Below are 26,624 nucleotides of genomic sequence, written 5' to 3' on the forward strand. Positions count from 1 at the left end.
TCCTTTAAGATTCCGCGGCCCTCCCCTTTAACTGCCCCCTCCTTCTGCCCGCACCGCCCTCGCTCCGAGTCCTTGAGCTGCCTCCCCCACGCGAGCCTGAGCGGTTGCGCGGCGCAGGCGCACTGGCGACCCCCGGGGTCAGCCGGGCGGATGTTTACAGCTGTCGGTGGGAGGCGGAGCGGACGCTGCGATCAAGGGGCTGAGTGAGGGGCTGACGGAAGCGCCGGAGCCCGGATCGGGGGCAGGGGGCGGCCTCGCTGAGGGCAGGGTCGGGCGGATCGGGGCGGGGCCGGACTGTAGGAGCCTGGGAGGCGAGCCCTCGGGCGCCTGGTCCGGGGCCGGGCCCCGGCGGGGCAGCAAGCGCCGAGACCCGAGGACCTCCAGGCCTCAGCCCAGCGCAGGCCCTATCTCCGCCCGAGGCCCGAGGTAGAGCCGCCGGCCAGGCCGCCGAGGGCTGCGGACGCCCGGGGGCGGGATCCCGGGGCTGGCGGGGAGGAGGCAGCCGCCCCCGAGGCGGGCTTGGAGGGCGCCGCTGCCTAGCAACCCCACTCCCTGCGACGTGGGGGCTTGTCCCCCGGGCCCGAGGGCGGGCTCCGCTGGCGGGCTCCGGGGCACCGCGGGGATGCCCCCAGTCCAGCGAACTCGCAGAGAAATCAGGGACCTTCCCCCTCTGCAGCGCGGCGTTGTGGGCGGAGAGCTGGTGTCGAGTCCTGCCGTTGACAGATTTGGCTGTGCTACCCTGGGCAAGTCACTCTACCTCTCTGGACCTGCACCTGGGCAAAGCTCTAAAAAAAGTTGCAGCTCCCATCCGAGTCGTTTTTGTTAGTGGGAGTTCCGTACGTACGCTCTTGAAATAACGGGTCCCTTTACCGCAAAACCCAACTGGAGAGGTGACTGACTTCCCAAGGTCGCTCCCTGTGCTAAATTGTGGAGGAGGGGGTTAACCTTTCCAGGGTCCTTTGCATTTCAAAGCCCTCTTGGAGAAACTCGGCGCATTCCCTTTTTACCCAAGGTCAAACAGGGCACAGACCGGGGATTCGAACCCTGCACTTGGGATTCCTAGTGCTGTGCGCTTCCCCCTCCCACCTGCCCTTGATTTGTGGCGGTTTCCTGCTGAGTGGCCGGGCGCATCTGCTGCTCTGGGGGCTGCTGAGAGCAGGTTTTGGTTACTAGGATAAACAAACCCCGAGGCAGCTGCTTAGGCGGCCAGGTGGTGCGGCCCCCGCTGGTTTTTCCTAGCTCGGGTTAAATCCCTGCCCAGATGTTGAGACGTTCGGTAGGAGCTCAGCTGCCCCCTGCTGCGGCTGCTCCCTCAGCAGCCCCCAAGCCGGCACAAGCGTACTCACTCCCTGCTTGTCACCCATCCTGTGCACAAAAGCGGGCCTCTCCGGGCACCGTTTTCTTTGAGCATTGGGAATAAAGCGTATAGTAGTTCTTTGCTTTCTGTGACCTAGTTGAGACAGTTAAATCACTAATGGATTTGAAAATAATTGAATAAAGTGTCCAGGTTAGTTCTTGACTTTTTTCTGACTTGCTTGCAAGATAGTTAAATTACCTCTAGATTTGAAATAATTGATGTTGCTTTTAAGCTCTTAAAGATGTTTTTCCTCCATATGGATTGTTGGGTGGGAGGTGAAGGTTCGGGGTGGGAATTTCCACTCAGTAGGATCCTCTACCCCTTTAATACATAAATGTTTTACTTTCTTCAACTGCAAAAGTCAATGAAAGGCAGCCACCCTTAAAATAGGCATTTTCCACAAGGTTTTATAATAATTCGAACATATTAATTCTGTAAAGAGTAACTGATGGAAGTCTGAGACTTCGGGAAAAATTTGGAGATTTAACAACCAACTTTGGTTAGGGTAGCTCTAGTCAACTGTTGAGAGGGTCACTGATTATATCTGTCTAAAGGCTTTAATTAAATGAACCGATTGAAGATGCCTGCATGATTAAAAGAACCTCTTAATCCACATTTAGGCCTTTGCAGAATTTGGAATGCAATCTCTTTTAAGTTCAGAAGGGTTACAGATTGCATTTAAAAAACAAAACAAAACAAACAAACAAAAAAAACCCTTGGAGACCTTCCACTTACATACTCTCCTCCTTTTACGCCTCTCCAAAAATACATCCTACCATTACTTATTAAAATTTTTTAAAGGCCCATTTTATTAGGAGAGGAAGACACTATAGCAAGTGGATCCTTTTTATTTAAATTTGTTCTTTTAAATAGCTGATTAAAATCTCTTGCTCTGTTGTTTAAAAATTGGTTGCTTTGATTCTTAGGTTTATTCTAAGTTACTGCTGTTTAGCCACAAAATTCAAAATAATACTGCTGAGCCCCAAAGAAACACCTGAGCTATGGAGAATTGATGTAGAACATTGATATCAAGATAATTTGTTAGAATGAAATCTGAGCATTTTGAAAAGAAGAGCAATTGAGTAATTTTAGGGAGTGAATCATTTTTGGTTTTATAAGAGTACTACTTAGGAGAGAATATTTTATTAACTTCCTAATTTAGGATTGTCTATTAGAGATATATAGAAACAAGCCCTCTGTAATTCTTTTTTGTTAGCTACTAGAGTATGACAACAGGTTTATTTATTTATTTTAGTTTATATGCAGTTTTTTCCTCTTGTGGGAGATAATGGTCCGGCACTATAAGAATCTGGGAGAAATTGATTGAACTACAAGCTTAATACAAGTTAAATGTGTATCTTGGCAGTTAACAAACCAATGTGTTCTTAGACTACTTTACATTAATAGAAATATTGTGTCCGCCTCCAAAGAAGTAATAGTGCTGTTTTGTCTTGCCCTGGTCATATTACATTTAGAGTGTTATATTCAGTTGGAGGGAGGAGCATCTAATTACATTTTAGGAATGACATTAACAAACTGGACAACATCCAGGGGAGGGTGATGTTGAGGGGATTAAAAACCAAATCATAAAAGTATTGATTGAAAGAAGTAGTATGGATAAGAAAGGTCTTAAGGGAAACATGTTTTTGAAGGGCTAGGCTATAAAACATGAATGTTGTTCTGCACAGTGCCTGGCACACAGTAAATGCTAAAATGCTTATTGACTGACTGATCCAGGCAGCAGAAGTAGGCGCAAAGAAAAGAATGGAAATTACAGAGACAATTTGTGGCTCAATGTTAGGAAAAAATTCCTCACAATTAGAGCTGTCCAAGAATTGAATAAGTTGCCTCAAGTGGTGGTGAAGTCACTTTTACTACAGTCTTCACCCACAAATTGCATAACTCCTTGACTTGGGATAGTGTAAATGGAATTTCTGTGCAAGTGAGAACTGGACCAGATAACCTCTGACATCCCTTTCAACTCTTGACATTCTGTGACTTCTGAGTTATGGAAACATATTGGATAAAGAGGTTTTCAGAAATTGGAGAAGTTATAAAAATGATAGCTTTTATAAATTGGAATTATAATTTGACTTAAAAAGTTAGGAAAAGTAGATTTTTGGAGGGTTCAGAGGAAAATTTTTAAATGAAAAAACATGATACAGTATATAACAGGATGACCATGTTGTATGGTCTTGTAATGTTCAATTGGATTGGTTTTCCATTGTGTTTTGTCCAATTGTATTGCTAAATCATAGAAATAATAGTATAAAATAATGCCTTGAAAATTGAATTTGGCATAATTTGTAGGAAGCAGGATCTGAGGAAAAGCATTTTAATTTAGTTAAGAAAGGTCATGGCTTGATTTTATGATTTTAGAAGTTACAGATAACTAATGGTATTAGTTGTAAGTAAAATAAAGTAATTGTTAAAGCCATAACTTGGAAAAAGCATCATCAGGGTCGCCTCATGTTAGTTTTCTTAAATACAACAAAGTTGCTCATTGAGATTGAAAATAGAACAGTTTTCTGCATATGAAGCTGACTCAGAATCAAATGCATCATAATCAAATGAACTAATTGACCATAGCCTTAAGAAAAAACAGAAAAGCAGCCTCTTGTAAATTTTTTTTGAAGGAGTACTAATGAGTTATAAATCTTGATTGTGAAGAATATTAACTATAATTAAAATCTGGTTGCAAAAATGGACAGAAATTCATGTTTAGCAACATACTTATAGAGCTTTTGAAACATCTTTAATGTACTTAAATAATATGGAAGAATCATTATAGGTAGCCAGCTTTTATTTTTATTCTGAGGGGGAAATTCTAACCCCTACTGTCAGAACTGCAGCTATTTCATTTGGGTGTCTTTATTCACATTGTACTTTCAGAAATAGAGGGAGTAATTACAACAATAAACAGTATTAAAGTATGTTAACAATATATGAACAAATTCTATGGATATGAATGATAATCTACCTTGGTAGGTTAGTTTTTTTACCAAATTCTGGAAAGCAAATCTTTTGTTTAAAAAAAAAAAATTGCTATTGTATTTGTCACATAAAGCCATTACTTTAATGGGATAAAGATAATTTTGAAAGGGAAATTTTTCATTTTTTTATAGAAGGAATATAAATTAAGAAAAAGTTTCCATTTGTACTATATATGTATATTAGTTGTTGGACTCAGAAGGCAAGGTTCTCTGTAGTTTTCTCCTCCAAGACACTTGGAAAGAATGTAAGGTGGGTATATTTTTCACTTAAAAAAGCTAGAAGGGGAATACAGAATATTACATCTTGTTAATAATTATAAATAATTGTGGTATTGAATAGCCATGAATAGTCAGAGTTGGTCTTGAAATGGGTTCTGCATATCTTGAAGAGTATTTATCAGAATTTGATGTGGCATAATATTTATCATATCCTTTACTGAAAGAGAGTAAGTCTTTAAAATTCAGATTAGAATCATCTAAGTTAATCTTTTTCCATATCTGGTAAATGCATTGAATAGATTGCTTGATAGAATTATCCCCCTTTTCCAGTTTGGTGAAAGGTCTTACTCTGTAATAGCTTAATTATGTATTCAAAACTTTTATTCATGTCTTCTTTGTCTTACATCTTTTTCCTTTACTCCCTTTGTAATTATAGCTCTTCCTAAGCATTATCCTTGAAAATGGGAGGTGCTGTCAGTGCTGGAGAAGACAATGATGAGCTAATAGATAACTTGAAAGAAGCACAATATATCCGAACAGAGCTGGTAGAGCAAGCCTTCCGAGCTATTGACCGTGCAGACTACTATCTTGAAGAATTTAAAGATAATGCCTATAAAGACTTAGCCTGGAAACATGGCAATATTCATCTTTCTGCCCCATGCATATATTCAGAAGTGATGGAAGCTCTGGATCTACAACCTGGACTTTCATTCTTGAATCTGGGTAGTGGCACTGGTTATCTCAGTTCTATGGTTGGACTCATTTTAGGTAAGGAATATAGGTAGGAATATGACTAGTTTCTTTATTCTCTGCCAATACTATTTATTTTAAAGTACAATAAGTACCCTTTTAAAATAAAAGGAATATAAGCTACTGGGCATGTTATTGGCTATAAAGTCCTTGTGGGGGAAGGGAATCGTTATTTTCCATTGTTCATGGCCAAATTTTACAATTTACTGTAATTTTTCTATTCTTTTTCTTGTCATGTTAATTTACTCTCAGAGCTTTAACTTCCACTTCCACTATAGGTGACTCCCAAATCTATATTTCTAGTCCTAGCCTCTCTTTTCTGAGCTTTAGGCCCATATTTTCAGCTTCCTACAGACCATCTTCACATGGATGACCCAGTATTATCTCAAACAAAAGATGTCATTAGCCAGGCTCATTATTTTTCCTCATATACACAGTTCTCCATTTGACCTATTTCTGCCTATTATTTCATTCATATGCTCAGACTCATCACTGACGTATTGTTTGCATTACCATAACCAATCATCTCATCAATCAGTTATTCAGTATATACTTAAGGCTTACTGTGTGTCAGGTAAGCCTAATGTTAAGTTAATGCCATCACCCAAGTATAGATCTATATTATGAACCATTTAGACTATTGGCAGACTGCCTTCTTTATAAGTTTTCCTGCCTCTGATTCATCTTTTGTGCTTCTTCTAGTATTATCCTTCTAATGTCCATATTTTGTCAGACCTTTGCTCAAAAATGTTTAGTGGCTCCCTGCTGCTTGCTTTTTAAAAATTCAAATACTCTTACCTGTTATTCAAAGGCTACCATAGCTTGGTGCCATCCTTTCTTTCCACTCTTACCTTATATTTCTCTTTTCTCTATATTCTTTGTTCCAGAATTGACAACTCCCTGTCCCTGAATGATTACCAAGCTCTTCTGGCAATGTGCTTTTATTTAAGTTTGTCCCTGGACTAAAAATGATATCCCTTTCCCTGCTTATTGAATTCCTACCCTTCTTTTAAAACCCAACTTAAATACCACCTTCTCTATGAAACCTTTCCTAAGCCCCTCATTACTAATAGACTTCTGCCTATTACCTGATTACAGTTATAACTACATCCCTTGGTGACTTATTAGATCATAAGCTTCTTAAAAGGCATCAAACTTTGCTTGTTCTAAACTTCACATTTCCCCCAATAACTAACACAATGCCCTAGATATAGTAGGTGCTAAATGTTTGTTTTGTATTTTATTCAAGATCCATTCAACTAATGTGTAATTGACTATTAAATGCTATCTTCTAAAAAACAAAAATAAAGCAAAACCCAGCCAACCCCAACAGTGAATTAGCTGAGATCCTTGCCTTCAGAAATCTGAAATCTAGTAGGACTGGATGTAGCCCACTTTCTTGGGAGGAGAGCCAGTGACCAGTGAACCTCTTAAGCTGGCCAGCAGCTTCCCAGATGTGTACTATATCTTCTGCCTCCAAAGAAAACTGGAGAATCATAGATTAAAAGCTTTACAACCTCACTCTAATGGATCAAAAATAGGATTAATGATAACTTTTTTTTAAAAGTTTCTAAATTCTTCTTCATACTCATTCTATCTATCTATCTCAATTACCAGGAATTAATTAAATGTCTATTTTATGCCAGAAATTGTGCAAGGTCCTAGGAATACAAATGCACACAAATTGTTCCTGCTTTCAGAGCGTTTATATTCTATTTAGGGGGAGAGGAACAATAAGGAGGGCTACACTGTTCTGTTGTAATGACTTTAGGTTTTATTGTTTCAGTTGCATTTTTTTCAAATGGGGATTTGGGCTTTTTAACATATAGGTGGTGTTGTGAGGATATGTTTATTTTGTCAAAGTATTTTGGAGATAACCTGTTTCTCTGACCTAAGGCCAGCAAGCAGGCTGTGCCCCAAGCTTGGCATAACAGTAATCCTCTGTGCTCTAGATAGCATCACCCCCAGCAAAGTGTGTTACTTGGAACAGCACCAGATGTGCACTAAGATATTTGCTCCCCTTATTTCTCAGGGCTGGCCAACTCATGTTCACAATTCCTGTTCCTTGGCATTGACAGGTAACATCATAGAACTCTGGTTCTGTACCCCACAGGGTGGCCATGACCACCCAGCCTTGAGACAATGGCTGTTCCCATGGGACCCAAGAACATCTGTATTGTCCCAAGAAATACTAAGTATGAGAACTATCTCATGATCTAAGGATGATTGTGTTGTGGGCCAACTGCTCTCATGTATATAAGTGTGTGCCCCCCAGTATCAGGATCTATAAGTCCTCTTCTTAGGAGGTGGGTTTCTACCTGCAGGTGTAATTTTCCTCACTCTGAAATTAATTAAATTTCTGGTTGTGTCCTTACTCTCCTATCTCTAGCCTGCTGTGTTTTGGCTTTGGCCATCCACAGATTAGAGGCTAGTTCCATTTCAACTGACCATTTAAAAATTATTTTGGTTTTCCTGTCTATATTATTTAGGACAGAAGTAAGTATAATATAATAGATTTTTAATGACTAAATTCCCTATGTCCTTATTTCTTCATGTGAGTGCTGTTATCCTTATGAAAATTCATCATCCCATAATTCTGTAATTTTGTAACTGTTGGCTTATGAAATTCTCCTTTTTATTAATACAATTGCAAAATTGAATAGAAAGCAGATACCATCACTAGGTTCACATAAAAATGTTGAGGCCATATCCAGGAGCCAAAATGGTGGAGTAAGTAGTGAATCACTGTAAAGATGGAAGAGTGAATCACTTTTCCATATTCACTTCCAAACAATCTTAAAATAATGCCCCAAAACGATCATTTGAACAGAAGAATCAACAAAGAAAACAATCTTTTAGCCCGAGAAACTTGGAAGATTGGTAAGAAAAGTCTGTCTTGCTTGAATAAAAGGGGAACACAGTCCAGTTAAGAAAGCATCCCAACAAGTCAGCAGCAGGTCCCATGTCAGCAAACCAGTGGGAGGTCCACAGCCTCAGTATGACGAGGCAGGCAAATGCCAATACCAGGAACAACGCCCCCCCGTGCCTTAGCACAGCCAGAGAACAGTCAGACTCCAGTTTGGAGATCTACCAGGCCTGGGCAAACAGATAGCTTGCCAAAGCAAACAAGGAAGGGCTAACAAGGACCCTTCCATGTGTTTCAGCGGAGCCCCAGGCAAACAGGCAGCCACCAGGCCAGAGCCAAATGCTTCAGTGAAACCCCCAGGAAACAACTTGCAGCACATATACCAGACACCAACTTTAAGACCCCAGCTCAGCACCAGTTAAACTGTCAAACCCCTACAGCCTCCAGCAACACCAGCTACTCCCTTATCCCAGCAATACCATTATAAAGGTCTGTACCCCAAAGAGATGATAAAAAAAGGGAAAAGGATCTACAGGTGCAAAAATATTTATAGCAGCCCTTTTTGTGTTGGCAAAATATTAGAAATTGAGGTGGTGTACATCAATCAGGGAATGGCTGAATAAGCTATGCTATGTGAGTGTAAGGGAATACTGTTGTTCAATAAGAAGTGATGAACAGGCAGATTTCAGAAAAATCTGGAACGACTTATACAAACTGATGCAAAGTATAATGAGCAGAACTAGGAAAATACTGTACAAAGTATCTGCAACATTGTGTGAAAATCAACTTTGACCAGCTTTTCTCAGCAACACAGTGATTCAAGACAAATACAAAGGACTCACAATGAAAAAATGTTATTTATATTCCTATAAAGAACTGATGGACTCAATGCAGATTGAAGTATACTTTTTTGCTTTATTCTCTTGTGTATTTTTTTTCCTTTTAATCTATTTATTCTTTCACAATTGTGATTACTATGGAAATGTTTCACATGGTAGTACATGTATAATCCTATATCAAATTGTCTTCCATTTTTGGAAGAAAGGAAGGGAGAGAAGGAAAAAAATTCAGAACTTGAAATCTTAAGAAAATCAGGGCTAAAAATTGTGATGACATGTAATTGGGAAATTTTTTTTTTAAATGTTTAAATGTTGAGAACAACCAATAGGCTAAGGGATATGTACACCTAAAAATGAGCTACTTAAATCTGAATTTAGCTTTATACTAATTGATGTTATAAAAGTTCATGCCATAAATGCTTCTTAAGATATTTCAGAAAGGGGGGGTGAGGCCAAGGTGGCAGAGAGGAGACAGGACTTTGCTTGAGTTCTTCCTGGCTTCCCTTAGAATCAATGCTAGATCAAGCCTCTGAACAGATTTTGGAGAGACAGAACCCATAAATATTTAGAATGCAAATTTCCAGCAAAAGTATCTTGGAAGGACTTAAGGAAAAGTCTATCTCAACTGTACAGGGCCCAGCACAGGCATGGGGAGACCCACGGTAGAGAGACTCCACGTGGAGAATCTAGAAGGCTCTTAGCCAAAATATAACAACATTAGCTACTTTATCCTGGTTCAGAAGGCCAGTGGGTTAGCAGACTAGCTGTGAGATCTCCAATGTAACTAAAGAAGGCAAATGGTGAATCCCTGAACCCCAGCATTACAGGGATGTTATGGGAAAATCTGCATTACTTGCCCTAGGGCAGTGAGAAGTCCCTGACACCTTGTAGGAGAAGCTCAAGACAATCTCCCCTGTGCGCTAAAAGCATATCTCAACTTTTTAAAATGAGGAAAAAAGAAATAGCTATTATGATAGACAGAAAAGAACAGAACCCAAATCCTGAGGACCCTAAAGACAAAACATCTCCAGATGAAGCCTCAAAGGGTATTATGAACTGGTCTCCAGCTCAAAAGGCTTGTTTAAAAGAAATGAAAAACTATCTTTAAAGAGAGTTAAAAGAAAAATGGGGAAAGGAAATGAAAACATTGTAGGAGATTTTGGAAAAGAAAACACAGAAATTGACAGAAGAAAACAACTCCTTAAAAATACATTTGGTAAGGGGGAAAGGAGATATTTGTGCATAAATGTTTGTAACAACCCTTTTTGTCACAGCAAGGAATTGGAAACTTGGCTGCCCATCAATTGGGGGAATGGCTGAATAAGTTATGGTATATGATTGTAATGGAATGTTATTGTTCCATAAGAAATAATCAGCAGAATAATTTCAGAAAGACCTGGAGAGACTTAAAAGTGAGTAGAACCAAGAGAACATTGTACATAGCAACAAAATTATATGATAATCAACTATGATGGATTTGGCTCTTTTCAACAATCATTCAGGCCAATTTCAATAGATTTGTGATGGAGACAGCCATCCAGAAAGAGGACTTTGGCAACTAAATGTGGATCACAACATAGTATTTTCACCTTTTTTGTTGTTGTTTTTTTCTTTCTCATTTCCCGCCCCCCCCCCCTTTTTAATCTGATTTTTCTTCTGCAGCATAATAAATGTGGAAATAATGTTTAGAAGAACCATACATGTTTAATTTGTATTGGATTACTTGCTGTCTAGGAAAGGCAGGGAAGAAGGAAAGGGAGGAGAAAAATTTGGAACATAAAGTTTAGCAAGGATGAATGTTGAAAACTATTTTTGCTTGTATTTTGAAAATAAAAAGCTTATCAAAATTTTAAAAAACTACAGAGAGGCTAAAAATCATTTAGCGCAATGGAAAAAAATATACTGAAGAAAACAACTCCTTGAAAAGTTGGTGAAATGAAAAAATAAAATCTAGTGAACAATAACCACTCCTTTAAAAGTAAAATTGGCCAAAAGGAGATAAAAAAGCTAACTGAAGAAAATAATTCACTAGCAATTAGAATTGAAGATAAAAAAAAATTAACTGAAGAAAAAAGTTCACTAAAAATTAGAAATGGACAAAGGGAAGTGAATAACTTAAAAGAGACATCAAGAATCAGTTAAATAAACAGAAAAAGAAACGAAAAAGTAGAAGAAAATGTAAAATACCTCATTGGAAAAACAACTGGAAAATAGATCCAGAAGAGAATCCATTCAAGACTCAGCTCAAGTGCCATGTCCCTTAGGAAATCTTTCCTAATTCCCTCCAATTCACCCTCTTCTACATTTCTTTTTATTTGAATTATATATATTTTGTTTGTATAATCTGTTGCTTCCCCTCCACTCACTATAGACTGTAAACTCCTCAAAGACAAGATTTTTTTTGTCATATCTTTCTGTCCCCAGCACTTTGCTCTGTGCCTAGGCACTGAGATTTGTATTGAATTGAATTGAGTATGATAAAAAGATGGATATTTTGCAGTTGAATCAAATAGATAAAGAATAAGGCAGGGAGGGGGAGGGGGAGGAAATACCATGCCATGGTTATAAATAACTTTCTTATTCCTGAATATTTTAGGTCCTTTTGGTGTAAATCATGGGGTAGAACTTCATTCAGATGTGATAGAATATGCCAAGCAGAAACTGGACTTTTTCATCAGAACAAGTGATAGCTTTGACAAGTAAGGCTTTTTTTTTTAAACTGGATTCCAAGTTTGTAAATTATAATTTAACAAATTGATGGTTAAAAAAAAAAAAAAAAAGAGATTGTTCATTTCACTTTCCTAATAAATCCTAAACAAGAATCTAGCAGCCTTGTTGCTAAGTTGAGAGGATCAAGAGTTTTAGAAGTCGGTCAGGATTTCATTCTCTCAATAGATTTGAAAATCCAGTATTTTGAATGGATTCGTTTTAAGTGTGTAGAACCCTAAACATAGATGAATTGCAAACTGTCTTTTGTATTGCTATGCTGGAATGAAACTATTCTCCAGTTTGTATATATGTTCCTAACACATACACAAATATATATACTTTTATATAGTGACTTAAATAGCCCTTATTATTTCAAATAATTATTATTAATGATTGAGATAACACTAAGAAATTTCTTTTAAAATTTTTTGTTAGTTTTTTTAAACTAATCTAATTATAAAATAAGAAAAATATTCATAGTAATTGGATTTTTAAAAAACAAATTCATGTTTCTACTTTTGGTTTTATGTATTACTTTATATTATCAGAATTCTCAACATTAAAAGTAAATATATTTTTAATAAGTTAATGTTTGGATAAATAGCTTAACTGTTTTATTTCTTGCCTGTAGCCTTTTCTATTAGTGTTGTATAACTCCATGATTTTATCCTTAGAGTATAGTCCATTATCTTCGCATCCTGACTATATCCAAATATTTGAACATTTTTGAGAGTATTTGCAGTGAAGCAGGAAGAGCTTCTGACTTGGACTCAAAAGATTAGGCTTCTAGTCTAGCTTCTGCCACTTAAAAGACACTTTGCTCCCTAATCATCAGTTTTTTCCTTATATACCTATATAAAGTAGGCTTCCTTTAAATAATACTATAAATTTTGCATTTTCAGACTTGTAAAGGTAAGTTGTATAAAGGCACTCTCCCCATTTTATAAAGTAGGAAGCAAACTCAAATGGAGAGTGATTTTGCTAAGATCCCCTGACTCAAAAAGTGGCAGAGGTGGGAGTGCATCTAGGGCTTCTATCTCCCAGGCCACTGCTTCTTTCCTGTACCATGCTGCATCTCTGAAGATAATTTAAGGTATAAAGTGATATATATAAGTGTATTTAAAGCGAAAGACAGTTGAAGTGATAGAATAATGATAGTATTATAGAGACTTGCAGTATAAACAAAGTATATGAAATGTTCTTCACCTTCAGGTTTGAATTCTGTGAACCTTCCTTTGTTACGGGCAACTGTCTGGAGATTTCTCCAGATTGTACTCAATATGATCGGGTTTATTGTGGTGCTGGAGTTCAAAAAGAACATGAAGATTACATGAAGAGTTTACTTAAAGTTGGGGGAATTCTTGTCATGCCATTAGAAGAAAAGGTTAGTTTACTTTCACGAGTTTAGTGCTTTATCCCTCATTTTCTTCCTTCTATATTATTAAGTACATCAAAGACCATTTGCCATGAAAAGACTAATAATCTGTGCTGTACCAAAATACAGGATTATATTACAGATTCACTCTGAAGAGCTGTGTACCTCAAAAATAGAGAACTTGAACATTCTTTACTACTTTTGTGTAAATTTATCGTATCCTTTTTTTTTTTAAAGCAAGTGGTATGAAATGAAGATTCACAGTTTCGTATACAATCCATTTTGTGTATTCTACATATTTGAACAAGGTCTTTTAAATAAATCAACTAATTAAAAACTAATTAAATAATATTTCTTTATATTTACATAATACTTTTGTGTATAATTTATATAATAATATAAGTAAATTAACTTATTAATAACAAATTAAATTAATAAAAAATTAAGAATATACTTTCTATTTACATATATGACTTGGGATCATGAGCTGCCAGAAAAAATTAACACATGGTTAGAAGCATCCTGAAGTGTTGAAAAAAAAATTGAGTCACATTATAAAAGCTGCAGGAAAATGACTGCTGCAGTAGGAATAATATTAGGTATATTAACAATTACTCCTGCTGTACTATTAGTATTCATTTTTTTCTATTTTGACGAATAATTTTGTATATAGCATAGTGGTAATATGATTACAGCATTATTGTTTATGTTTATGAGAAAGATACTGTTTTTCCTTTAAGTAAATCTGATTTTAAGAGGCATGCAGTGTTCTTATTCCTTTAGGAGCAGATCTTTTCCACAACGTTCAGTAAACATTTGCTAATTAAGTAATGAGTGGAATTTATCATTTTTTTTTTTAAGCAAGTGGCATGAAATGAAGATTCACAATTTCATATAGAATCCTTTTTATGTAATCTGCTATATATTTGAACATACTCTTTTAAAGTATTTTAGTTCAGAAAAAAAATTTTAATTGAATTATAAACAATTAAAGAGATGGGTCTGCATCTTGGGGGAGAGGTTAAAGGGAAACAAATAAATTGAAGAGAGATGATACTTGAAACAGAGAGTCAATGAGATTGCCAAGGGGAAAAGCAAAGAGCAAAAAGAGATAAGTACCGAGGATGGACTCTTGAAGAATTTCTGCATTAAGGTATTAAGAAGAGGATCAGGAAACTGAAGGAATAGAACTGCAAGAGAATTAATAAGATTAGGAGGGACAGATTTAGAGTTGGAAAGAGGGCATCTTTTTATTAGTGAGAAAGCTTGAGATTCAGAAGGGCTAAGTGTTTTGCTGAAGATTCCACAGGCAAGAACAGAGCTTGGATATGAACCCACCTTTTTTTTACCCCCAAATACTCTCCCCATTATATTCATGAAAGTAGTCTCTGAAGTTCTAAGAGCAGAAAATCCAGAAAGAGAGGTAGAGTTGGTGATACATAGACAAAAAAATGTCCATTGGCTTTGCCAGTGATCAAGAAGTCATCTTATTCTATTTGACAGAAAAATAACAAACTGTGATCTTAGTAAAAGCAATGTCTTTTTTTAGAAATGTTGGCCATCGAATAATGATAAAATAAATGTTGAGATGTGTTTGCCTTTGTCACAGCAGAATAAAGATACCCAGTTTTAAATTTAACATTTTCTAGGTGGACATTGTTTTTTAAATTGAGAAATTTTGTTTTGACATGACCTACAAACTCCACCTAACTCACACATCTCCCAAAATATTTTAACAAAACAGCATAAAAGTGATTTTAGTTAATAATACATATGCTTTTACATTGTGTTTAGTTTATAATTAATAGGCTTAGGAAGAAACGAATTTATTTTCTTTTAAGTTACTAGACTGCATTAGTATAGTTTTTGTTGTAATTTTAAATGATGTTTCTTGGAAACATTTAATAATTCTAAACTTTTAAAATATGAATTAATGACCCATTTCTCCTTTAAAAACTCCTAAAGGCCTTGTGCATGTTGTTAACATTCTCAAGAAGACAGTGAAAATATTGCTATTTGGAAACTGAATACTATGTAATTATAATGACCCATCTTGATCTTGAAAGATGGCATTAAAGAAATATGTATCTCCTTCTTTCTTTAGATTAGTGGAGAGACCATGGATGTAGTTTTCATGTCAATTGGTTTTGTTTAGTTGGGTTTTTTTTTTCCCTTAGGAAAGACTAACTAAGGAGAGGAGTATTTCTGGCTATGACTAAAATGTAAATAGAAAAGACACCAATATAAACAACAAAATGAAGTTGCTTTTTGGAAAGTACTTGGACTCCATATTCTGAACCAAAACATTGTGATACAATATGCATTAGCAGTATGAAATATTACCATAAAAGTTCTTTTAGCTACTCATTCTTCTGGTTTTTATCCATATGAGCTTTCAATCTAACTGTACTCCAGAAAGTGAAATTAACTCTCATGTTTTCTTTAACCAACAGGGAAGTTTCAGGGGGAAAAGCTATTTGTCTTCTTCATCTTTGCAGTTTTTATAATCTCATTTACTTAGAGGATTTATTTACTAGCTTGGATTTGATTAGCTAAGACTTGCACATAAACACCTCTTCTGAGCCAAAATAGTACTCTGACCTAGTTTAGCAATCTGGGAACATTCAGAATCATTGCACGCTGGATGATCTCTATCACAGGACTGTTATAAGTAGAGCATAGTTTGAATAATTCCAAGGTTGTTCTGAATTCCATGTTAAAGCTAAAATAATTGTAATGAGGTTTTTAGTTGAGTCATTTTTAGCAGCTATGAGGATCACCTATTAATGCTGTTCAAGAGCAATCTGAGTTTGAATTCTGGATTTGATGCATCATTATTGTGTATCTATAGAAACAAGTCATTTATCTCTCTGAACTTTGCTTTCTATGTCTGTAAATTGCAGTATTAATACTTGTAGTGGTTATGAGAAAAACTTTTTGTAAACCTCAAGGCACTTTGGAAATTTGAATTATTTGGGAAACAATGTAATGTAGCTGACTTGGAGTTAGGAAGGACTGTGTTCAAATTTTGCCTCAGATACTTCAGTTGATTAGAATGACTTTTAACTTTCCTAGCCCATTAACCTCATTTATCAAATCAATGATTTGATGACCTCTATCATCCCTTTGTCCTCTAAACCTATGATCTTTTGATTGTACTTTGACTTTTTTTTTTCTGTGTGTGTGTATGTGTTTATCAGACAGACACTTGGGGTTAAGTGACCTACCCAAGATCAGACAGCTAATAAGTGTTGTGTCTGAGATCATATTTGAACTCAGTTCTCCTTGACTCCAGGGCTGGTGCTCTTATCAACTGTGCCATCTAGCTGCCCCTTCATCATTTTTTATTTAGCTAGACTTTCTTATCTAGCAATCAACAAGCATTTATTAAGTACCATTATATGCCAAGGATTACACAAAGCACTAGGGATACCAAGACAAACTTGAGGGCTTACATTCTCACAGGTCAAAGGATATATGTGTTTTTTTTATTTTCTTTTTGATTTTAAGAATAATTTTTTTAAATTCCTTGCATAATAGTGAAATATTTAAAACTCTTCTCATTTTGTATTTGGGCAGCTGACTAAAATAACTCGAACAGGTCCTTCTGCTTGGGAAACCAAAAAGATTTTGGCTGTTTCTTTTGCTCCTCTGATCCAGCCCAGTCATTCAGATTCAGGAAAGTCAAGACTTGTGCAATTGCGTAAGTACAAAGATCTGTATTTGGTTTAATTTTCTGTTCTGTTTGATCAGGGACTGGCACAAAAATTATTTGAAAATTTTGATCATGGATCATATTTTGTCTTCAACTAGAAAACCTTTAAAAATTTATAATTGATTGCCATTGAATTTTAGACAAGAGTTTCATATGAATTTGCCTACTCATCAGATTTCACTTTCTTTCCCACTCTAGACTATCAATTTCCCTTTTATTATAAACCTCTTGAGAATACATTGTGAGTTGTGAAGTTGGAAGGTACAGAGAGTAGAAAGTGTGAGAAAGCTAAAAGAATTTAATCACAGAATCACAGGAGTTGTACATTCCTAAGATTGCTTGGGAAAGTGGACAGTGTGGTTAGTTCCAAGATAAAAAAGTCAGATGCAGAGAAACTCTGCTGGTCCATGCATGGATGGTCATCCTAATTCTCACTCCCCATCTTCCCAACTCTCATCCACCATAGAGTTCATACAAAACAGTCTGGTTGTGCCCACACTAAATACTGCCTTTGCCTCTTTTCCTCTTCCTCCTCTTATCTTTAATAAAGGGATAGAATTGACTATTAGATTTAATGTTTACTAAACACACTTTAATTGAGCCATTTTATTGATTATTGATTATTTGACAATTTGTCAAATTATCAAATAATTGTCAATCTTTCAAACTTCTCATCCCTAAGCAGAAATACAAGTTTTTCATAATATTCTTGCTTGTCATTGACTAACTGCTCTATCTTTGTAACCAAGTGATATATATTTATGTTTAAAACAAGATACAACATAGAGCCCCATTTGTTTTTTTTTCTTATAATTCAGCATGGAAATGGAATTTACTTCAATAATCTTCATGTGACATGTGATATGTGTGGTGTGTGAAAGAGACACAGAGATACACATAGAGAGAAGTTTTCTACAGAATATGACAGACCATATAGTTCACTAACCCAGAATCATGGAATGTTAAGTGTTGGAGGGAACCCTAAGAGGGCAATCTGTACCTAAATAGGCACACCAAATGAAGAGAACCTCTTCTTTCCAGAGGCAGCCACTTTCACTTTTGGACATCTCTTAAAAGTCAGGAAGACATTTTCCCCTGTACCAGCTTATGTGCACTCCCACTCATTACTGCCCTCTGAAGCCAAGCAGAACAAGGTTAAACCCTGTTCTTTCACATGATAGACCCTCAGTTAGTTGAAGACAATTTTCAGGTTCCTATAGATTTTCCAGTCTAAACATACTCACTTCCTTGTGACATTTCTATTGATAATTTCCATTGAGGAGGCTGGGCTGGACAGCCTTGTCTCTTTAGGATTATTTCCCAGCATAATATTGATAGGGGTTAGATTGGAAGAAGGACTGCTGGAGTACATTTTCCTGGATGTTCTCCAACTTATTAATATCCTTCCTAAAAATGTGTTGTGTAGAACTGAATCCGTTGCTCTAGATGTCCTCTAAAGAGGGGAAAGCGAGACCCTCAGCACCCTTACCTGGATACTGTGCCTCTCATCATTGAATCTATCTGATGGAAGCCCTGTTAGCTTTCTTGAGCATACGGTCCACTCAGCCTCACAGAGTTTTTTTCATATTATTTGTCCAGCCAGCTTCCCCCACGTTGTGCATATTGACTTTTTTTTAAAGCAGGTATAAAACTTGGTTTATTCCTATTATTCTCTATTAGATTTGGCCCCTCTTTAGGAATCTGGACTATAGGTAGTCTTACCTCTTAATATGGAGTGATTTTCACATCTTATTACCATACCGTCTCTGCCCTTATTTCAATTGCTGATACTTACTGTTGACCAAGCCAGGGTAAGGGACAAGGAGTCAACTCTATCCACTAGGAACTTCTCTACAGATTGACTACAACATATTAATGGCTATTATTTGAGTGTGGTCATTCAGCCAGTTTTAAATCCTCCTTGCCTGTCCTTTTCTTTTTTTCTTATTTTCAAGGATTCCATGAGAGAATTTGTCAAATAACTTGATAAAATTCATTTACACAATATCTATATTCTCCTGACCTGTTAAGACTATTCGTCATGTTAGAAAAAAGAAAATGCAGGTAGTTTGGAGTGGTTTGTTCTTCATGGATCTATAATATCTCTTATTTGTCTGTCATTCCTTTGTCTTTTTTTTTTTTTTTTTTTTTTTTTTTTTGGTTTAGACCTGTGATTTTCTTGCTAAGGGAGACTCCTTTTAGAGACATTTTCTCCACAGATATAGATCCAAAATTTTTCTGTAATTTATAATTTTAAAGAATGTTCTTTTGTATCAAAACATTAAAGTGATTTGCTTAGGAACATCCAGCTAGTATATGTCAGAACTCTTACCAGCCCCAAAAATGACTCCCTTCCCTTCTGCCTTTATTTTCTTTACTTATATAATACAAGTAGAGACTTTAATAGACATTAACCTAGCCATTCTTTCTAGGTTTGTCTTGGGATAACTTGAATGGAGCCCCTTTACCATAATCTTTAGAGTATTTTTATACTGTCAAGAATTCTGATTATTTCTGGTTAATGTATTTAGATCTGCTTAACTTCCACCATTATTTTATTTCTTCTGTGTTAAAAAGATCTTAATAATTTCCTTCAGGACTTTGGTGTAGCTATTAATTAATTTGCATATATTTGAGTGAGCCATTATCTCATTAAATTTTATTCTCCTGAATTCTTATTGATATTTGATTAAATTCTTCTTTATCTTAGCTCCATTGGCTGTTCGTAGCCTCCAAGATTTAGCTCGAATTGCAATCCGAGGAACTATTAAAAAGATAATTCATCAAGAAACAATGAGCAAAAGTGGAAATGGACTGAAAAATCCTCCCAGGTTTAAGCGAAGGCGAGTTCGCCGTCGTCGAATGGAAACTATTGTCTTCTTGGACAAAGAAGTCTTTGCCAGTCGCATTTCCAACCCTTCTGATGATAACAACAATTGTGAGGATGTGGAAGAAGAAAGGAGGGAAGAGGAGGAAAAGAATGTGCCTGAAATGAAGCCAGATCCTCCTGTAAACTTTCTGAGAGAAAAGGTCTTGAGTCTGCCCCTGCCTGATCCTTTGAAATATTACCTGCTTTATTACAGAGAAAAATAAGTCTTCTATTTATATTAAGAAAAAGATACATAAGGGGGGAAGTGGTGAGAGCCTGACAACATGTATATGACTAACTGTTAACATGGTCACCCCTGGCATAGATTGGCTGGAGAATGTGGCTGCTGTATACTTAAACATCCTCATTTTTTTCTCCTAGTTTCCTGGTGGTGTGCTAATTTTCTTTTAATCTTATAGCAGGATTTCCTTTAAAAAAAAAAAAAAAAGTGACCTGGTAAATGCAAACTGCCTAGAAACATATTTCTTCCATTGAGGGGAAAGAAAATCACCTCCAAAAGGCTATTTTGTCTTCCAGCCATGGTTTAAAATTAAATTCCATTTTAAAAGTTTCTAGGCAGTACCCTAAAGACTACTCTGCAACAAAGTTGCATAACATAGTATATATTGTATAATTAAAATGAAAACTGCTGATTCAGATTATTTTGCTTCTTCCAAAACCCCCACCTAAAGCACAAATTTTACAAGTACACAAAATCACTTCTGGGGGCGATACTCTAAATTTCCAGGTTTGAATTCTGAATTTAAGTGGTATCTGCCTTTAATCATTGGCACTGAGTTTGACTCCTCATATGGTTTACTAGATTGGAAAATATTGTTAGAAACCTGTTTAACTAGATTATAAATAAGTAAATAGATAAGTTTTTGTGAGTTTGCAGATTGTAAATTTTCTAAAGAGATAGTGATGTTAATTAGAAAAAGCAAATCAGAAATACAGCAAAGTTCCCAACTTTGTTTATACATAGTGGGGATCATATGTAGGTGAAATCCTATACGGATTCTTGTCTGAACAGTTTACAAGCTAAGTTCTGAAAACTTTGTCAAGTATAGTGTTAGAAATTCCTGAAAGGTTATTTTGAGAGATGTCGCAGATTCTTTTATCTCTAAGTTAACATGATTTATGTTTTTAAGAATATGCAATACAGACCCTGATGGTTGACCTGAGAATGGAAACTGATATCATTGTGAGGCAATTGACCATTCAATTCCTCAGAATGTATAGAAGATGAAAAATCTCAGAACGTAATTAGTGGCAATGTTGCCTGTAGACAGTCCCTGCTTTCTTGACCTCAGTTTAGTATTTTTCTGTAACTAGATTAGAGTAATGAGATTTAGCTTTTATAGTTCCAACAAAACTAGACTTTTTTTAAAAATAATTTTTCTTAAAAAATGGATCTTTAAAATTTTAGTTGTTAGATGAATTTAACTTGCAGTGAATTGTAAATTATACTTTTCCCAGATTATGAAGAGTGTAAAAGTAAAAGGGGGAAAGAGTTCTCAATCTTTCTAAACTAGTGAAGAAAATGGTCTAATCTTCAAGATAATCTGACTGAAAAACCTTTCAATTATCTTAAGACTACTTTTGAGATACACTGGAATTAGATTGCTTGATCCAAAGTGTATTTGTTCATTTTTGTTTCCTTCACTGTCATTTTTACATGTCCTAAAAGGCATGACTATCCTAAGATATACACAGTAAATGCAAACTCTCAAAGTGTCTAAGATTTAAACACACAATTCACATCGACTGTCTTGTGATTAAATATTTATGTAGCTCTTTGAAATTGCAGGGTAAACTCTAGTGTCTCTGTGCTATCTAACTGGTCTCTGTTGATGTAGCTATTTTTCTAAAGTTACTCAATAGATCTTTAGTCTCTGTACTGACAATTTTTTCACCACAAATTAAAATCTGTGTAGCCAAATAAAAAAGAAAAGTTGGTATGTCTGGTCCTGAGCTCATAAAATTAGGCTGTTAAGGAAACTTTACATGTTGTTATACTCGTTAGCCTTTTGGCTCAGTGTCAAGGTTATTCATAATTTTCATCTCCCAAGATTTTCAATTTTCAAATTACCAATTGATTGCTTGCAGGTCCTAGTATAGAGAAATCTAATTGATACAAATGGGTATGGGTGTGTATATATACATATGTATATGTATACATACATGCATATATACATATACATACATATATATATTCATCCATACACATGAACTAGATGATTTTATATATATATGCATATATATAAAACACACACACACATATATAGCCATTTACATATAATTTATATAGATATAAGCACTTTGCAGTAAATATTCATCTGAGAAATGTGAAATTTGTTATAAAATTAATACCCTTACATTGGCTATCTTCAAATTTTTTCTATAAGAATTTCAAATTTCACCACATTTGCCTTTTAATTACTTTAGGATTTTTAACGCTCTTTAAAATGCATAAAAAATGGTTTTCCCTTTATATTTTAAAAACCAAAATATTCAAGCAGTTTGTGTTTTCATGTCCAGTTGTGCAGTTATCAAAGCAGAAAAACTGATAGAAGAGTTTTAAGTGTAATATATAACTGAAATAGTGTGGTGTTGAGCCTGCAAAAATAAAGGGGAATTGTAAATAAGGTTCTCCTCTGCTTAACCACTTGCACTGTAGGTTAGTATAATAGGTTATTTTCAGTTTCTACACAGATTAAGGATAGTATAACGTTTTTGTATAGTCTAAGCCCTTTTATGGAATACTGTATACTGTAACTTGGTTTTCTGACTTCTGTTTGCTTTTATGTTTTAAATATTATGTGACATAGTCTTGACAAGTAGTAAGGTCACAGACTTGTGCAAAGCAAATTTCAGATGTATAAATCTTAAGTATGTAAGTTGAAAATCAAAATTTGTATATAGAAAGAAGAAAAAGCAATTTTATTGATCTGGAACTTGCAAGTAATATGAAACCTGAATTTTATTGAGCTCATATACATGAGTGTATAGATCATATATCAATAAATGCAGTTGAGACATTTTAGCCTTCTTAGCATTGCTTCTGTATCGTGCTATTTTTAAAAGAATTTCACCAGCTTACTCTTTTTGAAGAATTCGTGAAATTCCTTTTTTTTTATGTTTGTACCCACTTTCTTATGATAGAATTGGACTGATTTTTTTGTTTCTGCTTCTTTTCTGAAATTGTTTTTTCCATTCAATTGATAGTTTATTTTAAACTCATTCACAATAGAAATTGAAGATATTACTTACTAATGTGACATTGGCACAGGCAAACAGATTATACCTCTAAAGAACTTGATAGGCTAATGACTAGAATAATTACTCAGTATTGTTCTTCAGTATTATTCAGAATATGCACTTCAAAGGGAGAATAGCACATCAGATTTGATTCACCAGCAATAAGCTAATTGGAAGCAAACAAGGGTTAATTGAGTCACCAGCACAATTTTAATATTTTCTAACGTCAATGAAAAATCCTTGTTTTTCTGGGGTCATCCACAAAACTAGACTTTAACTCATTACCATTTCTTGTCACCCAGTATACTTTACCCTAAGAATATCAAAGGAGGACACTCTTGTTTTGTGTTTATTAAATAACTTTCAAAAAAGCACTTCCTGAAAATGGAAAGATGGCCATCACTTAGTATTTTCAACATGATTTTCTTGGCACTGCCTTTTTTTTATGATTATATAACTTCAAACATTTACATTTGCCTTTTTAATTACATTTGATTTTTTAAGGCTGAGAAATGCAGAGGTGTTTTTTTTTCCTTTAAATATTAAAAAGCAAAATGTTTAAGCATTTTGTTTTCATTCAGTTTTGACATGGAAGATATTTTTGTGCATTTTAGAGAGCCTTAAAAATCTAATGTAATAAGGGAAATAGGTGAAAATTTGAAATTCTTACATAGTATAGAAAAATGTAAAAAATGTATATGTGTATATAAAATATATATACATATATCACATATCCTTTTAGTAAACTATAAATGCCCTATAGGTATCATTTTGAATTATGTTTCTATTCTTTGGTCTAAGTCTAAAAAGAAAGGATAACTATATATCATGTCTTTAAATTAACTTACTGTGACATATTATTGCCAGGCAAGAGACAGGGAGGGTTACCCAAATTATCCAAAGACTAAGCCCTGTTTCAGGAATTTCAAATGTAATCATCCACATATCTTGCCATAAAAATTAGTACCTTCTAACTATTTAAATCCTAATCTCCCTGGAACGTGGAAGGTCATCTATAAAAAAAGGCATCAGTTGATTATTTGAGGCCACGGGGGTAATCACCATTAAATAAAAGCCACCTGGTTCCTGTGTCTATTGCTGTGTCTGGTGTGTAACATTATACAGAAATCTGATTTTGCAGAGCTGGTCATGTCACACTAAAGAACCACACATGTGGCTCAGAAATATAACTGTTAACTTCCTATTTACCTAAAGTGCTGCTGTTTTTAAAAACTAACCCTACATATTTTTGTGTCACCTAATGTCAACAGTTGCTTGTCTGTGTTTGGTATTTAGTTCATGATATTTAGCTAGATCTAGTATGAAAACTGTTCCTTTTCTTGGAATATCATTTTACAAATAAAAGCTGTATATACTGTACTGCTAATGTTTCCATAATTTTAAAAAAAAGTATCCCTTATCTAATGCATAAGTAGCATAATCTAGTCCTCTATTAGTAGACTTCTGGTTAAACATTTAATCTTTAAGTGTGGAGAATTTTAGGGAAATATGTGGCAACACAAAAGATTACATTGTGTTCAAATTTGTAATCCTAATATAAATGAGATCAGAAGTGTTTGCTGTATTGGTACTCTCAAAAGGTCTATTTAAAGTATAAAAGCTAAGAATTGTATGGTTAATGGTCACATTGATATTCACACTCTGTTCTTAAGATTATGATGTGCCCTTGGATTTACACTATTATCAATGATAGAATTGTATAAGTGCATTCAAGACATCTGTGAAACTTAAAGGTTGATGTTTTTTTTTCCTCCCAAGTCACAGCGATAAGAAAAATATAAATTATAGGAAAGAATATTAAATAAGAATATTGGTTATTAGATTTGGAATACTAAAATCCAATCACTTATATTAAATTAACAAAACCTACTTCCATAGCAAAACTTTGTGGGTTTCAGTTCTGTATTGTTTTTCTTTGAAATAAGTCACATGAGGCAGCTAAATGGTACAGTGGTTAGAGCACTTAGCCCTGGAGTCAGGAGGACCTGAATTCAAATATGCCTCGGACACTTAATACTTCCTAGCTGTGTGATCCTGAGCAAGTCACCCAATTCATGTCTCCTCCCACAAAAGTTCTTGTAATATCTGATTAATGCTATCTGCTTGGATATTTCTTTACAGACTCTCAGTGTACAGTCAAACATAGAAAAATATAGCTTAATTCCAGATGAGAGGATATTCCTAAAGAAATGTAGTTGTAGGATTTTTCACTACCTATAGTAGTCTGAACTAATATAAGCAAAGTTGTATACATTCTGCTGTACTGGATAGACAGCTCATTTATAATTCATATTTATTTGCAAATAAGATATTAAAAATCTCTTTAAAAACATTTCAAGTAGTTGAAATTTATCCCCAGTAATCTTTGTATTGTTCATATATTTAGCAAATCCTTTCTCAGTGTAAAAATAAAGTTAGCATAGTTCACCTATATCCTGAGTTGAATATTATATTTTTATCTGTTTTGTGGGATCAGGTAACCCAAAGTGTAACAGACACTTAGGTCGGTGAGGCAGCATGGAGGAGTGGACTTGAAGTCAATAAGAACTAGGTTCAAATCCTGCCTCAAACAGTAACTGTTACTCTGCATATATTTTTCCTTCTCTACAATATGAGGGTATTGAACTTGTGTGGGATAAGAACCCCTAATTAAAAATACTCAGAGCTATCTCAAAATGAAGAACAGAAGTTTTATTAGAATCTCATGAGAAGTGGACAGTGCACTCACTGGAGTTTCACAGAGAGAAGGGCCACTTTCACAAAAGCTGAGAGAGAATTTAAGTGGTCAGAAAAAAAATTACAGAAACTATTGGCCCACTCATCTCCTGTTAATCCTCCTAAAATCATTGGCAAATGATCTTTATTCCTTTATTTGTCTCTGGGATATATAGGTGGGCTTTTGTGGCATTGGGGTCTTGATTAAGCAATACCTGTTTCAAAAGAAAGAATTCTGCTTCTAAGATTAATAATTAAGTCAGAGGGGTTAGAGAGGTTTCTATAATAACTTAAGGAAACTTGGTTTTACCTCAGGCTTTTTTCAATCAACAAATAGTAATTAGCCAGTTTGTAGACTTCTCAAATACATCTCCAGGCCATTAAATAGTCAGATTCTTTTCTAAGCAGTTAACTCTTAAATGTTTTCTCTTGAAAAGTCTTTGTTCTTCTTTCCAGAGCCTAATGATTAAACCCTTCGTGCTGAGTCTTATTATTTTGAGAAGTCCTCAGTTTCCCATTTCACTCAAATCCCTCCTATAACATATGAGGACTAATCATCTTTGTTCAAATTCCTGCAACAAAATCTCACAAGTTTAAAACAATGATCAGGAATCAGACCCGGCTTCTACCAACCAACTCTCACTAGCTGCCTTGGAAACCCAGTCACCACAGAACAGATTGGCATTTGGTAGCCATAGAACTACAGCACTGTGGAGGCTGGGGGCCCCAGGTCCATTGTCATATCATCCCCCACCTCAAGCAGTCCAGACCCAGACTCATTTGGCAAAAGGGGTGAAGGTCTCATCGTTTTCTGGAGCTTCTTCAGGCCCGCCAGGGGCATATAGCTGGCCCTACCCAGTGGGGTCCAGACTGAAGAGGGGGGGAGACAAGTGAGTTGTAGGCGGAGCAGCAGCAGTGGCTGATGCTGAATGTCA

The 26,624-nt window shown here is 35.6% G+C and overlaps 1 protein-coding gene across 2 annotated transcripts; it reads left to right on the plus strand.

The window, feature by feature from the left end:
• The first annotated feature begins 338 nt into the window (after nucleotides 1-338).
• PCMTD2 (protein-L-isoaspartate (D-aspartate) O-methyltransferase domain containing 2) lies at nucleotides 339-21,651 on the plus strand. 2 transcript variants are annotated; one of them, XM_031951846.1, is made up of 6 exons: nucleotides 339-426; nucleotides 5,006-5,337; nucleotides 11,621-11,723; nucleotides 12,946-13,117; nucleotides 16,688-16,811; nucleotides 19,534-21,651. In XM_031951846.1, the coding sequence occupies exons 2-6, from the start codon at nucleotides 5,031-5,033 to the stop codon at nucleotides 19,914-19,916; spliced, it is 1,089 nt and encodes a 362-aa protein (XP_031807706.1). In that variant the 5' UTR covers nucleotides 339-426; nucleotides 5,006-5,030; the 3' UTR covers nucleotides 19,917-21,651. The 2 variants fall into 2 exon arrangements, with proteins under 2 accessions (XP_031807706.1, XP_003757597.1); XM_003757549.4 differs by lacking the exon at nucleotides 339-426 and adding an exon at nucleotides 433-836.
• The last annotated feature ends 4,973 nt before the right edge of the window (nucleotides 21,652-26,624 follow it).

The sequence above is a fragment of the Sarcophilus harrisii genome, chromosome 2, assembly GCF_902635505.1.
Source record: "Sarcophilus harrisii chromosome 2, mSarHar1.11, whole genome shotgun sequence".
Taxonomy (NCBI): Eukaryota; Metazoa; Chordata; class Mammalia; order Dasyuromorphia; family Dasyuridae; genus Sarcophilus; species Sarcophilus harrisii.